Source organism: Oncorhynchus masou, chromosome 5, assembly GCF_036934945.1.
Source record: "Oncorhynchus masou masou isolate Uvic2021 chromosome 5, UVic_Omas_1.1, whole genome shotgun sequence".
In the NCBI taxonomy this organism is placed as follows: Eukaryota; Metazoa; Chordata; class Actinopteri; order Salmoniformes; family Salmonidae; genus Oncorhynchus; species Oncorhynchus masou.
The window spans coordinates 54,808,026-54,824,810 of NC_088216.1; the positions used below are offsets into that span (position 1 = coordinate 54,808,026).

At 39.2% G+C, this 16,785-nt stretch overlaps 1 protein-coding gene across 2 annotated transcripts; it reads right to left on the reverse strand.

The window, feature by feature from the left end:
• Window positions 1-1,263: 1,263 nt before the first annotated feature.
• Window positions 1,264-12,342, reverse strand: LOC135539888 (coatomer subunit zeta-1). Of its 2 annotated transcripts, none has more exons than XM_064966116.1 (9): window positions 12,270-12,342; window positions 11,928-11,996; window positions 9,497-9,578; window positions 9,207-9,298; window positions 9,049-9,104; window positions 7,408-7,485; window positions 3,397-3,424; window positions 3,217-3,255; window positions 1,264-2,020 (listed from the first exon to the last, which is right to left on the reverse strand). In XM_064966116.1, the coding sequence occupies exons 1-9, from the start codon at window positions 12,285-12,287 to the stop codon at window positions 1,973-1,975; spliced, it is 510 nt and encodes a 169-aa protein (XP_064822188.1). In that variant the 5' UTR covers window positions 12,288-12,342; the 3' UTR covers window positions 1,264-1,972. The 2 variants fall into 2 exon arrangements, with proteins under 2 accessions (XP_064822188.1, XP_064822187.1); XM_064966115.1 differs by having other exon boundaries at window positions 3,373-3,424.
• Window positions 12,343-16,785: the final 4,443 nt, after the last annotated feature.

Here is a 16,785-nt window from a genome sequence, read left to right on the forward strand (position 1 = left end):
ATTCAATCATCTCGTTTCGACTAATGGTGGTGGATCCGATGATGTCAACCAAAACTCTTGATTTATTTGGCTTTGCAAATGAGCTAAGATTAACAAAGATCTATGCCGCCACACTTTTCACTGTTCGACACTGAATCAAGGTGTAGGATCACTGAATCAATGTGTAGAATCACTGAATCAAAGTGTAGGATCACTGAATCAATGTGTAGAATTACTGAATCAATGTGTAGGATCACTGAATTGTTTAATAGTATATAGTGCAGGTGACACTAGTTTAAATGGTAAATATATATATAAGCACAAGCTTTTTCCCCCTGAGTTTACGCAAGCAGAAGTCAAGATTTGAAAGTGGGACAATTACAGACAGATGCAAACATAAAGACATGGTAGACACTGAAGATATTCTTTCTGACCTGAACGGACAGACGAGAACATCAACCATGGGACATTCCCGTTGTCAATAATACACATATCATAGGCATTAATTATAGACCTCTGACATACATCAACTCACACACTTGTAAACATTCCCTGTTATTAGATACAGGCACCGACCTGCAGAACACACACACACACTCAGATGCTGCCGGTCTGTGTGTATGTAAAACATAGGAGCATGCCAAACGGTGGCATTTCAGTCAATTATCCTGGTTTCTGTATAATCAATATAAATTACCTCTCTGCCTCTTTATGGCTCTGCCGGGGTAATTAGCCGATGAGAAATGAGTCCTTGACGGCTCGGAGGTGTCACTAACGTTCCCTGATGAAAATTAAAAGGATGGCAGCAGCGCTTCCCTATGACCTTTCCCTACCCTCTGCACACTCAGTATGCAAACCTCATACACACTTTTAGTCTCAACTTTTGACATTTTGAAACACACACACAGGGAGAAAATGTGTACCTGCTGTCAGTATACCAGGGATTCCTAAAATCTAACACATTCTAGCATAGATCTGTTGTGATCGTCATGCCTACTTTCTATTGAGGTGTCATGCGTACGGTGTCCGAATCTGCTGTTAAGCAACTTTCCAACATGCATTGGATTGGACACAAGTCAGTATGAATGATTTGTTTAAATATCTTAGTATGTCCTCTGTCACTACTCTGACATGTGCACTGTAGTGGATTTGTCTCCCAGCAGGTGGCGATGTAATTCCTTTCAACTGCAGCATCTGCCCTACTGCGGCAAAAGATAGCCTCAAACTTTTCCCCAACAAACAAATATTTTACTGCGCCACAAACAAGAGAAACCAATCAAATGCTTGCTGGTTTAAATAAAGTTTATTTGATCACAACAACAAGAGAATCGCAATGTAAAGAAAGCCTGCATATTTTTTAAAAATCTTTATTTAACTAGGCAAGTCAGTTAAGAACAAATTCTTATTTTCAATGACGGCCTATTATCATTATAATTATCACATTTAAATCAATCACAAAATGTATGCTTCATGCACAACTACACAAGCAAAAAGTTGCCACATTTAGTGGAATCTCGAATAAAGGTTGTATACAAAGAGACACGAGCGCAGCAAGGAGATGGCTCAGTGTTTTACTAATAGTCATGTCATATACCATACAATTATTAACACAGCTAACAGCTGTGCCCACTAAAATGCCCACTGAAATAGGCAAAATCCCATAGGAATAGGTGAATACTGGGTGATTCATACTGGTCAGATCACATTTGTTGGTACTGTAATAGAAAAGGTTGGAATCACCAACAGCCATATAGACAGTAAACTAATCCTGTTGTCTGGGCGATAAGAGCTCTGGATCTCCCACCACATGGGAATGGATAATCAAGACAGGAAATGGAGGATAGAAAATGCCACAGTAGGCCTGGCTGGTTCTGATTGGTGGCTCAATCAGAAGACTTCAGTGCAATGATCTCTGGGACACACAGGAATAGGAATGATGTTATCAGGTGAGTGAGTGTTGGTAGGTGTGTATGTGACAGCAGAGACAACTCTCCTATCGCAGTAAGGACCACTTGATCTGTTCTTTTGCAGACTGAAGCACCTGAAATAGAGAAGAGAAAAACAGAGTGAGGAGAACTCGGTTTGGTTAAGTGTCCCTCTAATACTGTTTATAGAAGATGAAAGCCGTTAGCAACCCACAAAAGGCAGAACTGTATAGGTTGGTAAATGTCCATCACCTCAAAATCCAACCACAGGTAGAAAAAAATATATACAGTATAAAACACTGAAGGAAGCTTCCAGAACTTTCCTACTGTGATGTGAGGGAAGAGTGGTGGTGTGATGACACCAGTAATACTACTACACACAGGAACGATACATCAATGAATGAATCATTTTAATTCTGCAGACTAAAGTCTCTCAGTAACCATTATGAGGCGTGCTGGCCCAGGGTTGGCGATGACGATTAATGGACAGAGTGGGAGAGGGAGACACCTGCAGCCAGTAAAATGCCTGTCAGATGGGAGCATCCATCAGCGTAGTGCTCAGAGAGCCTGCCAGGTGTGGAGACACGCCGCCTAGCTAACAGTGGAGCCTCATTAGCAGCTACACTGGGTACGCTCCCCTCTGTTCTCTTCCCTTTTCATTACAATAAAGCTAATGTAGTAGCTTAATATACTGTTGGAGAGAAATAAAATTATTTTTTAAATAGCTAACAGAACAATAAGGGCATTTTAGGGATAAAAAGAGCTGGGAAGCATAAGCTACAGTATGTGCTAAAGATTGTTAGCCTGACAAAGCACCTAGTCATCACTCAGCCATGTTGTTCACTGATATCCAAATCACATTACTATCAAACACACGTTTAAATTCCAGTACACCAGGCGGCAGGTCGTCCAGCGGTTAAGTAGTTGGGCCAGTAAACAAAAGGTTGCTGGTTCAAATCTCAGAGCCGACTAGGTGAACAATAATCTGTTGATGTGCCCTTGAGCAAGGCACTTAACCCTAATTGCTCAGGGGCGCTGTCAATAATGTCTGGTCCCTGGCCGTGACCCCAATCTCCGGTCCCTGGCCGTGACCCCAATCTCCAAGGGTGTCACATGGGGAGTGGGATATGCCCCAAAAATATTTACAATTCACATGTGTATAATACACACTTGTACATGTGTGAAATAAGACTAATGTAAGCACCTACCTAATTATTAGTAGTACTAAAATAAATTGTACACAATTTTAACAAGTTAGGGTTAGGTTTACTAGGTAATATGAGATTTTCTCGTAAATAAGAAGCGCAATTACCTGAGACACAGTCTGTTCTGTTAAAGGAACATCATCCCCCTGTAAACATGAGAGAGAAATAGTCCAGATCAATTTAAATGTTGTTGACATCTGGGCAGTACAGTACTCCACGATAACAGAACCATGGGGTTTGACTGAGGAGGTCAATGGTCTTACTCTAAGGGCCACACGGTACACCACCTGCTGAGGGTCGCTCTCCAGAATGACTCTGGAAGACAGAAGAGCATAGATCACTCAATGGCTGACATCTAAATGCAAAGCAAAATGGGCATCCTCCCTAACCCTAAATAACCTTACTTCAAGGGGCTATTGTATCACCTAGCTATAGACGAGTAGGATGGTTGATTTATATTGGACTGAGAGCCTATTCAGTCTCAGAAACCTTAAAGTATGTAATAGAGTATTTAACTGGTAAAATCCATCTGTGGGTAGGTGGGTCATTCCACAAAATGAGTACCTTTTAGATAAATAAAATAACTATAGTAAAGTAAAATAGTTGACGATTTCATCTTAAATCTGCCATAAATCCCCTTGTGACTCCAATTTGTAAGTCGCTCTGGATAAGAGCGTCTGCTAAATGACTTAAATGTAAATGTAAAATGTGACTGGGGGGGGGGGGGGCAAATCCCCTTGTGTGCAACAGGGAGGGGCAATTGAATGCAAGCTTCAAAAAACAAATTTTGATTGTAAAAAACATTTCTAGCTATTGGTAACAGGGTTGGCGTGTTATGCTCGACCTGCTTAGTTTTCCACCACAAAACACAAGACATTTCCAAAAGGGTTAGAACCAGTTCACCTGCTTTTACACTATGATTTGACTATTAGATGTTTAATTGTTTATAATTTTTATTGTTTCATTAAATTAAAAAGAGTAACAGGACTGACCTTAAAAATTAGGGATAGGTTTATTTTCCCTTAACATTAATCAAGTGAAATAAATATTCATCTTCAGAAATGACTTTTTCAAAGCAACAAAATAACTAGGGCTTTACTATGTAGAGAACCTGGAGAAATGTTGGGGGTTAAGTGGGTTAAGCTTGTCATAGAAGTCACAGAGAGACATGTCAAAACGCTGAATTGTGGCACTTCAGCAAGCCTTTATAAAAAAAATGTTTTCGATGTGGTCAATATAACAGGCTTTGAAAAGGCAATATTGGTGCACAATTTATACTTAAAATATCAGAAAGGGAATAATTTTGTGGAATGACCCAGGTTGCCAAAGAATTGCTTCTGGTCTTCCTCTTTATCTTGGCTACAGTGGCTTGCGAAAGTATTCACCCCCCTAGGCATTTTCCCTATTTTGTTGCCTTACAATCTGATCATTTGATTTACACAACATGCCTACCACTTTGAAGATGCAAAATTTTTTTTTATTGTGAAACAAACAAAACAGAAAACTTGAACGTGCATAACTATTCACCCCCCCAAAGTAAATACTTTGTAGAGCCACATTTTGCAGCAATTACAGCTGCAAGTCTCTTGGGGTATGTCTCTATAAACTTGGCACATCTAGCCACTGGGATTTTTGCCCATTCTTCAAGACAAAACTGCTCCAACCCCTTCAAGTTGGATGGGTTCCGCTCGTGTACAGCAATCTTTAAGTCATACCATAGATTCTCAATTGGATTGAGGTCTGGGCTTTGACTAGGCCATTCCAAGACATTTAAATGTTTCCCCTTAAACCACTTGAGTGTTGCTTTTAGCAGTATGCTTAGGGTCATTGTCCTGCTGGAAGGTGAACCTCCATCCCAGTCTCAAATCTCTGGAAGACAAACAGGTTTCCATTCAAGAATTTCCCTGTATTTAGCGCCATCCATCATTCCTTAAATTCTGACCAGTTTCCCAGTCCCTGCCGATGAAAAACGGTGTTCTCGTGGTGATGAGAGGTGTTGGGTTTGTGCCAGACATAGCATTTTCCTTGATGGCTAAAAAGCTCAATTTTAGTCTCATCTGACCAGAGTACCTTCTTCCATATGTTTGGGGAGTCTCCCACATGCCTTTTGGCGAACACTAAACGTGTTTGCTTATTTTTTCATTAAGCAATGGCTTTTTTCTGGCCACTCTTACATAAAGCCCAGCTCTGTAGAGTGTACAGCTTATAGTGGTCCTATGGACAGATACTCCAATCTCCGCTGTGGATCTTTGCAGCTCATTCAGGGTTATCTTTGGTCTCTTTGTTGCCCCTCTGATTAATCCTCTCCTTGCCTGGTCTGGTCTGTGAGTTTTGGTGGGCGGCCCTCTCTTGGCAGGTTTGTTGTGGTGCCATATTCTTTCCATTTTAAATGGTATTAATGGTGCTCCGTGGGATGTTCAAAGGTTCTGATATTTTTTTATAACCCAACCCTGATCTGTACTTCTGCACATCTTTGTCCCTGTCCTGTTTGAAGAGCTCCTTGTTCTTCGTGGTGCTGCTTGTTTGGTGGTACCCCTTGTTTAATGGTGTTGCAGACTCTTTTTATTTATTTCACCTTTATTTAACCAGGTAGGCAAGTTGAGAACAAGTTCTCATTTACAATTGCGACCTGGCCAAGATAAAGCAAAGCAGTTCGACACATACAACGACACAGAGTTACACATGGAGTAAAACAAACATACAGTCAATAATACAGTATCAACAAGTCTATATACGATGTGAGCAAATGAGGTGAGATAAGGGAGGTAAAGGCAAAAAAAGGCCATGGTGGCAAAGTAAATACAATATTGCAAGTAAAACACTGGAATGGTAGATTTGCAATGGAAGAATGTGCAAAGTAGAAATAAAAATAATGGGGTGCAAAGGAGCAAAATAAATAAATTAAATACAGTAGGGAAAGAGGTAGTTGTTTGGGCTAAAATATAGGTGGGCTATGTACAGGTGCAGTAATCTGTGAGCTGCTCTGACAGTTGGTGCTTAAAGCTAGTGAGGGAGATAAGTGTTTTCAGTTTCAGAGATTTTTGTAGTTCGTTCCAGTCATTGGCAGCAGAGAACTGGAAGGAGAGGCGGCCAAAGAAAGAATTGGTTTTGGGGGTGACTAGAGAGATATACCTGCTGGAGCGTGTGCTACAGGTGGGAGATGCTATGGTGACCAGCGAGCTGAGATAAGGGGGGACTTTACCTAGCAGGGTCTTGTAGATGACATGGAGCCAGTGGGTTTGGCGACGAGTATGAAGCGAGGGCCAGCCAACGAGAGCGTACAGGTCGCAATGGTGGGTCGCAATGGGGCTTTGGTGACAAAACGAATTGCACTGTGATAGACTGCATCCAATTTGTTGAGTAGGGTATTGGAGGCTATTTTGTAAATGACATCGCCAAAGTCGAGGATTGGTAGGATGGTCAGTTTTACAAGGGTGTGTTTGGCAGCATGAGTGAAGGATGCTTTGTTGCGAAATAGGAAGCCAATTCTAGATTTAACTTTGGATTGGAGATGTTTGATATGGGTCTGGAAGGAGAGTTTACAGTCTAACCAGACACCTAAGTATTTGTAGTTGTCCACGTATTCTAAGTCAGAGCCGTCCAGAGTAGTGATGTTGGACAGGCGGGCAGCGATCGGTTGAAGAGCATGCATTTAGTTTTACTTGTATTTAAGAGCAATTGGAGACCACAGAAGGAGAGTTGTATGGCATTGAAGCTTGCCTGGAGGGTTGTTAACACAGTGTCCAAAGAAGGGCCAGAAATATACAGAATGTATGTACATTCTGTATACAGAACTCTGGGGCCTTTCTCGAGAGCGAGCGATACACAGAGATCATGTGACACTTAGATTGCACACAGGTGGACTTTATTTAACTAATTATGTGACTTCGAAGGTAATTGGTTGCACCAGATCTTATTTAGGGGCTTCATAGCAAAGGGGGTGAATACATATGCACACACCACTTTTCCATTTAATTTTGTACAAATTTTTTAATCAGATTTTTTTTTTCTTTAACAATTTATTTTTTTCATTTCACCAATTTGGACTATTTTGTGTATGTCTATTACATGAAATCCAAATAAACATCAACTTAATTTACAGGTTGTAATGCAACAAAATAGGGAAAACGCCAAGGGGGATGAATAATTTTGCTGTACGCCATAGTGTGATGTCTGTCTTTGAAAGCATCCAGTCCAGATGGAAAAGTTAGTTTGGTCAGGGAGTCAAAGGACATACTAGAGGAGAATACACAGCTCCAGAGACCCCTGCTTTGGGGTGAGATAAGTACTCTACCTACCCCCCATCCACAATCTCATCCACTGCCAGGAACAGGCCCTCCATGTTCTCCAGCAAGGCCCGCCGCTCAACATTTTTCCTGCAGGAGGACAAAGAAAGGGAGCTTAAACACACATCCTGACCTCTCTATGAAAACTAACAAAGTGTTACAAATGTCTCATTCAGTTGCTTATTCAACTACACTGAACAAAAACTGTAAAACACAATTTGTAAAGTGTTGGTAAAAAAAACACAAAAAGCTTATTTCGTTCACAAATTTGTTTACATCCCTGTTAGTGAGCATTTCTTCTTTGCTAAGATGATCCTTCCACCTGACAGGTGTGTTACATCAAGAAGCTGATTAAAACAGCATGCCATTACACAGGTGCACCTTGTACCCGGGGACGATAAAAAGGCCACTTTAAAATGCGCAGCTTTGTCACACAACAATGCCACAGATGTGTCAAGTTGAGGGAGCGTGCAATTGGCATGCTGACTGCAGTAATGTCTACCAGAACTGTTTCCAGAGAATAGAATGTTAAATTAAAATCTAATCAAATGCTATTGGTCACATACACATGTTTAGCAGATGTTATTGAAGGTGTAGTGAAATGCTTGTAATTTCTCTACTATATGCCGCCTCCAACATCCCTTTAGAGAATTTGGCAATACGTCCAACCAGCCTCACAACCGCAGACTAAGTGTAACCACTCCAGCTCAGAACCACCATATCCGGCTTCTTAAGCTGTGGGATCGTCTGAGACAAGCCACCAGGACAGCTGATGAAACTGTGGGTTTGCACAACCGAAGAATTTCTACACAAACTGTCAGAATCCATCTCAGGGAAGCTCATATGCATGCTTGTCGTCCTCACCAGGGTCTTGACCTTACTGCAGTTCGGTGTCACAACTGACTTCAGTGGGCAATTGCTCACCTTCGATGGCCACTGGCATGCTGGAGAAGTGTGCTCTTCACGGATGAATCCCAGTTTCAACTGTACCGTGCAGATAGAAGACAGTGTGTATGTCGTCATGTAGGCGAGCGCCCCATGGTGGAGGTGGGGTTATGGTATGGGCAGGCATAAGCTACGGATAACGAGCACAACTGCATTTTATCGATTGAAAATGAATGCACGGAGATACCGTGATGAGATTCTGAGGCCCATTGTCGTGCCATTCATCTGCCACCATCACCTCATGTTTCAGCATGATAATGCACAGGCCCATGTCGCAAGGATCTGTACACAATTTCTGGAAGCTGAAAATGTCCCAGTTCTACCATGGCCTGCATACTCAACAGACATGTCACCCATTGAGCATATTTGGGATGCTCTGGATCAATGTGTATGACAGCATGTTCCAGTTCCTACAAATATCCAGCAACTTCGCACAGCCATTGAAGAGGAATGGGACAACATTCCACAGGTCATAATCAACAGCCTGATCAACTCTATGCGAAGGAGATGTGTCGCGCTGAATGAGGCAAACGGCAGACACACCCCTACCTTTTATTTTTAAGGTCAGTCAGGTGAAATCCATAGATTAAAGCGTAATTAATTTATTTCAATTGACTGATTTCCTTATATGAATGGTATGCATCTCAGTCAAATCTTTAAATTGTTGCATTTATATTTTTGTTCAGTGTAAATAAAGTGCAGTCTTACCTTAGCATCTGGCTGAGCGAATCAAACAGACAGTTAAGCACTGACATAAGCATCAACTGGGGGAGCAAATAACAAAACGTATCAATGTTTTGTGGGAGAAACAACCCAACATAGGCAATGTTTCAGTGTGTTTTGTTAGCGTACCACCACCAGCCTACCTCATTTTCATGTGAACTGCCAATAACATAAAAGTAGAGGTCAATGTTGCTTTTGTACACAACGGTAAGACCTTCTAGGAGCGCTATCTCACCTGGGTAAAGAAGAGGAGAGAGTTCAGTCTATGATACAACATCTTCAATATACCAGTTATACACAGAAGCCTTCATGCAATTGAAAACAGATCAGCACTCAAAGCCTTTGGCAAGAGATGGAATAGCAAGTAATGTAGCCTGTGACCATAATGTAAACTGAAGCGCATATGACTAATTAGGTCGAAAAAACATCTTACTGTCTGTGCGGTGTGTCTTGTTGAAGATGTTCTTCTCAAAAGCTTTCTGCTCTTTCACAGTGGGATAGGTTTCATCATAGTACTGTGGGGCAGAAGTCAAACGGAGATCACATACAGTGTCTTCAGAAAGTATTTACACCCCTTGCCTCATTCTACATTGTGTTGTTACAAAATGGGATTCATGTTTTTTTAGATTCATGTAAATAAACAATAATATATATTGATTAGATAAGTGTTCAACCCCCCTGAGTCAATACATGTTAGAATAACCTTTAGCATCGATTACAGTCTTTTGGGCTAAATCTTGAAGAGGTTTGCACATCTGGATTGTACAATATTTGCCCATTATTCTTTTTGGAAACTCGTAAGCTCTGTCAAGTTGGTTGTTGATCATTGCTAGACAGCCATTTTAAAGTTTTGCCATAGATTTCCAAACGGATTTAAGTCAACTAACTAGGCCACTCAGGGACATTCAATGTCATCTTGGTAAGCAACTCCCATGTATTTTTGGCCTTGGGTTTTAGGTTACTGTCCTGCTGAAAGGTAAATATCTCTCCCAGGGTCAGGTTTTCCTTTAGGATCTTGCCTGTGCTTAGCTCTATTCTATTTCTTCTTATCCTACAAAAATGTCCTAGTCCTTGCCGATGACGAGTACTATGTAATTTAGGTTAGCATTGTGGAGTAACTACAATGTTGTTGATCCATCCTCAGTTATCACAGCCATTCAATTCTTAACTGTTTTAAAATCACCATTGGTCTCATGATGAAATCCCTGAGCGGTTTTCTTCCTCTCCGGCAACTGAGTTAGGAGGGACACCTGTATCTTTGTAGTGACTGGGTGTAATGGTACACCATCCAAAGCATAATTAATAACTTCACCATACTCAAAGGCAGTGGTGGAAAAAGTACCCAATTGTCAGACTTGAGTAAAAGTAACAATACCTTAATATAAAATGACTTAAGTAAAAGTTAAAAGTCAACCAGTAAAATACTACTTGAGTAAAAGTCTAAAACTATATTTGGTTTTAAATAAACTTAAGTATCAAAAGTAAATGCATAAATACTTTCAAATTCCTTATATTAAGCAAACTAGACTGCATCATTTTCTTAATGGTTTTATTTATTTACAGTAAGCCAGGGGCACACTCCAACATAATTTACAAACAAAGTTTGTGTGTTTAGTGAGTCTGCCAGAACAGAGGCAGAAGGCGTAACCAGGGAGGTTCTCTTAATAATAAATAACCATTTTTCTGTTCTGCTAAGCATTCAAAATGTGACGAGTATTTGAGTGTCAGGGAAAATGTATGGAGTAAAAAGTAAATTATTTTCTTTAGGAATGTAGTTAAGTAAAAGTAGTTAAAAATATAAATAGTAAAGTACAGTTACCCCCAATAACAACTTAAGTACTTACACCACTGACTACTCAAAAGAGAAATTCAGTGTCTGATTTTTATTTATTTTTTACCCATCTACCAATAGGTGCACTTCTTTGAGAGGTTTGGAAAACCTCCCTGGTCATTGTGGTTGAATCTGTGCTTGAAATTCAGAACTCGACTGAGGGACCATAGAGATAATTGTATGTGTTGGGTAGAGAAATGGGGTAGTCATTTAAAAATCATGTAATCCATTATTATTGCACACAGAGTCCATTTAACTTATTACGTGACTTGTTAAGAAAATGTTTACTACTGAACGTATTTAGGCTTGCCATAAGAGAAGGGTTGGAAACTTATTGACTCAAGACATTTCAGCTTTTCATTTAAAAAAAAATCTCATTTGTATCCATTTTAAATTCAGGCTGTAACAAGAAATGTGGAAAAAGTCAAGGGGTGTGAATACTGTGTGTCAAGTGCTTGACTTGGGCAGGAACTCACCAGAGCAGAGTACTTGCAACTCAAATGTTATACTGCTTGAGCTTGAAGAGCTCCTGCACCTAAATATAAAACAGTACCAGCACCCAAAATGAGTACCAGAACCTATTTCAGTCCTAGTCAAGCACTGACTGTCACAAAATAAGTCCTAGTTTGAGCACACAGGCAATTTGTTATAAATGGTCAAAGACCCCACCCACCCCAGTCATAGACTGTCCTCTCTGCTACCTCACGGCAAGCAGTACTGGAGTGCCAAGTCTAGGTCCAAGAGGCTTCTAAACAGCTTCTACCCCCAAGCCATAAGATTCCTGAAGAGCTAATCAAATGGCTACCTAGACTGTTTGCATTGCTCCCACTTCTACGCTGCTGTTACTCTACTGACTCTACCTACATGTACATATTACCTTGACACCAGTGCCCCTGCTTGTAAGTAAGCATTTCACTGTAAGGACTACATCTGTTGTATTCGGCACATGTGACAAATAAGGTTTGCTTTGAAGCACATTGACTGTGGCGTCAGGTGCTGGTAGTTCATTCATCGCTGTTGATTAGCTAGTTACCTTGGCGTACAGTCTTTCCCCGTCATTGTCCAGGATGAGCACAGCCTTCACGGTGTACAAAGTGGGTTCCTGATGAAGAGAATGTTGTATTTTGTTCAGTGAACATGATGCCAAACAACTTGAACGACAAGCGCTGACTGATCAGTTGCAATCTGACAACAATCATAACATGCCGGCTAGCTAGCTACTAATTATGTGAACTAGCTAGTTAAACTGTGTCCTTCTACATTGTTGGGCTAACAGTGGCAACTACCCCTGATACATCATTATCATAGTGTCATTCAAATCACAAATATCAACATAAATAGCATGAAATGCATGTTATGAGAGCGCTAACAGTACCAGGCTGAGTGCGTCCATTTTGTCTTACTACCAGATGACGTGGATTCAGGGACAAAACTCTCTCTGTGATTGGTGCAACACAGAAATGCGGTCAGATAGACATACCGTTGGTTGCCTTTCACATCAGTCAAATCAGGTCCTCAAATGGCATTTACCCAGACTTTGTCTTTAAAAAAATATATATATTATTATTATTTGTATTTTTTATTCACAACAAATCAATACATAAAGCACGAGGGAACACAAGCATACATAGATTACAAACAATGGACAATAGAGCTAGGGGGTACAATATAACATTACAATTACACAAGGACCTACACAATTACCACAGGGACATACACATACTTACAATTCTAACAGTTTTTTTGTTAGTGGAGCATTTAACCGTCTTAAAATACAGTTCAATTTCTTTTTGTAGGATACGAAAATGTGTTTTTCTGTTTGTAAATTTACATTTGTGTATATGAAATTTGTCCAAAAGAATAATGAAATTAATTACGTAAAAAATGTTCAGCTTTTACCCAGACTTTGTCGCCACCTTTGTACAGAGTGTCTTGACGACACAAGATAGAATAATTGAATTGATGACGTACTCCTGAATCGTTCTGTCAAATGAAATGCTATTGGTCGCATATCCATATTTTGCAGATGTTATCGCAGGTGCAGCGAAATGCTTGTGTTTCTACCTCTGACAGTGCAGTAATACCCAACAAATCACAAAAATAAAACAAATAAAAAATAACAGGATGAGTAATGTCAGAGTCCAGAATATAAATATATATGATGCTGTGTTTTTATTTATTGATTTATTTAATTTATTTATTATTATTATTTATTCAAAATGCAGATCAACAATTTACATTCTTACATCATACAAAACAGAACGCTGGTATTAAGGAGAAAATATTGTAAAAAAAAAAAATTCTAGTGCAATTGTAATCACGATGAAAATATCTTATTATAATGATTTAGGAAAATATTATTCTTGTTATTGTTCAATAGGGTTAATGTTTTAATAAAATATTTAAATTCAATCCAAAAAATATGTAATTTGGGTATATAATTTTGGAATTTTTGTTTGTGTAGGAAGTATTTGGCACAAGAATTTAAAAAAATCACAATAATTTCAGTGGTTTTGTTCTCATTGCGATAGTAACATAGTATATCTTTCATGTCAAAAACATAGGTAGTGTTCATAATGGTAAATAAGAATTTTGCAAGGTTTCCCCAAAATTCTGACACAAATTGACATTAAAAGAACAAGTGGGATAGATTCTCACCTTCTTTTTCACAGAAAACGCAGATATCATCAATAGCCACAAATTTGGATATCATAGAATTACATGGATATATCTTATGTAAAATTTTGAAGTGCACTTCCTTGACTTTGTTTGGTATAAAATATTTGTAAGGCCTCAACCATGCATTATTCTAGTTTGTAAATTGGATTTGTGAATGAAGAATGTGTCTTATATATTTATTACAACAAGATTTCTCAAGTAAACCCCGCCTTCCAATCTGAGTTCTGGATCAACTTTGTGATCATTACCAAAGCTAAGATGAGTTTTCATTCGTGTAGTTAGACCACTGGGTACGGCCTTGATCACAGAAATAAAATCTCTGAATGGTTTTGGAAACTCTTTCAATGTTATAAAATGTTAATATGTGAGAATATTACCCGTGTTGTCGAAAACATCAAGAACAAAGTCAATATTCCACACATGCCAGCTGGGGTAGAACAATGACTTATTCCTTACTTGAAATTGTTATTTATGTCAACAAAATCCAACACTTCTAGACCACCTTCAGCCCTTTTGTTAGAAAGGACTGACTTTTTTAGTTTGTGAGACTTATTTTTCCAGATGAAGTCAAGAAAGGTCTTATTGATCTCTTTACAAGTAGAAGGATTTACACATAACAATAATGAGGGGTACACAAAATGAGACAGTCCCTCTGTCTTAGACAGAAGTACTCTCCCAAGTATAGAAAGATCTCTCTGTTGCCAATTATTGAATATATTTTTGGTTTTCTTAATTTTAGGAGAGAAATTCAAATGTTGTCTGACTAAGTGTTTCTTTGACAGATGTATTCCCAAATATTTAGCACATTCCTTTACAGGAATATTTTCTATTTCTTTATCATCAGAGTCAAATAATATATGATGGTGTGTACATAGCTGCAGGAAGTCGGGATGATGAGGGTGCTGCAGCACCCACTGAAAAATTTAAAATGTTGGAAAAAGTACCCAATTGTCATATTTGAGTAAAAGTAGATATCTTAATAGAAAATGACTCAAGTAAAAGTCACCCAGTAAAATACTACTTGAGTAAAAGTATCAAAGTATCAAAAGTAAATGTAATTGCTAAAATATACTTAAGTGTCAAAAGTAAAAGTATAAATACGTTGACATTCCTTATATTAAGCAAACCAGATGGCACAATTTAGTTTTGACATGTATTTACAGATAGCCAGGGGCACACTCCAATATAATTTACAAATTAAGTATGTGTGTTTAGTGAGTGACAGATCAAAGGCAGTAGGGATGCCCAGGGAGGTTCTCTTCACAAGTGCGTGAATTTGACCATTTTCCTATCCTGCTTAGCATTAAAAATGTAACAAGTACTTTTGGGTGTCAGGGAAAACATATGGAGTAAAAAGTACATTATTTTCTTTAGGAATATAGTGAAGTAAAAGTTGTCAAAAATATTAATAGTCAACTACAGATACCCTAAAAACCTACATAAGTAGTACTTTAAAGGATTTTTACTTAAGTACTTTACACCACTGTATGAGCGGAGAAAAATAATCATCAGACAAACATCTGATCGTTTTCCTATTCTGCTAAGCATTCAAAATGGAACAAGTACGTTTGAGTGTCAGGGAAAATGAATGGAGTGAAAAGTAAATTAATTTATTTTGGAATGTAGTGAAGTAAAAGTTGTCAAAAATATAAATAGTAAACTACAGATACACCCCAAAACTACATAAGTAGTACTTTAAAGTATTTTTAGATAAGTACTTTACACCACTGTATGAGCAGAGAAAAATACTCTGCAGCATGGTAGCAAGGTGAGCAGGTCGTGGCTCGGGTGGCAGAGGTCTTTGATTATCTTCTTGGCCTTCCAGTGACACTGGGTGCAGTAGATGTCCTGGAGGGTACGCAGTGCGCACCCAGTGATGCATTGGGCTGACCGTACCACCATCTGGAGAGCCCTGCAATTGCTGTACCAGCTCGGAGATACAGCCTGACAGGTGTATCTTTAAAAGATCAGGAGGGTCTTAGGGGCAAAGACACATTTCTTCAGCCTCCTAATGCTAGAAATATTGATTTAAGGGACCAAGGGATGATTGCCAGAAATCTTGCATGGGTGGCTATATTACCCATCTGAAGTCATTGTGTGCCAACACCCCAATATCAGGCACACTGCAAAATCCTTGGGAACTACTACTAGGATTAAGCCATCACTGCCACCAAAATACACTGAACAAAAATACAAAGGCAACATGTAAAGTGTTGGTCCCATGTTTCATGAGCTGAAAGAAAATATCCCAGACATTTTTGATACGCACAAAAAGTTTATTTCTCTCAAATTTGTTTACATCCCTGTTTGTGAGCATTTCTCCTTTCCCAAGATAATTCATCCACCTGACAGGTGTGGCACATCAAGAAGCTGATTAAACAGCATTATAATGACACAGACCACTCAAAAATGTGCAGTTTTGCGTGCATTTGGCATGCTGACTGCAGAAATGTCCACCAGAGCTGTTGCCAGAGAATTTACGATTCCTTTTTTTGCCATTTGAATGCAGATATACTGTACCGTGACGAGATCCTGAGGCCCATTGCCGTGCCATTCATCTACCGCCATCTCCTCATGTCTCAGCATGAGAATGCAATTCCTGGAAGTTGAAAATGTCCCAGTTCTGGCCATACTCACCAGACACGTCACCATTGAGCTTGTTTGGGATGCTGTGGATCAACAGTGTGTTCCAGTTCCCACACCTTTGCAGTTTTTGAAGAGTGGACCAACATTCCACAGGCCATAATCAGCCTGATCAATTCTATGAGATGTCACGCTGCATGAGTGGTTCCACCAGATACTGACTGGAATTTTGACCCATTTTTCTTTAAGGCATCTGTGACAGGCATCTATATCCAAATCATGTGAAATCCATCGATTAAGGCATAGTGAATCTACTTCAATACTGCTCTTTAAAAATTGTTGCATATTGCGTTTATATTTTTCCTCAGTATAGTAGCAAAGGAGAACAACTGGAGAGGGGTTGAACCACTACCCTGTTAGCAAGGCAAGCAGACTATTGTGCCATAATGAACTGCCAGATCCCTTCATTTATTTTGTTAAATTGTTTAAAGCAACAGATTCTACTTGTAATGAAAAGTGCTATATAAATATATTATAATAAAAAGTTCTATAGACTCCTTGTTAGAATGATGCCCTAACAGAGGAAAACATGACATGTTATAAGACTGCTTAGGCTGTGTGTTGTTTAA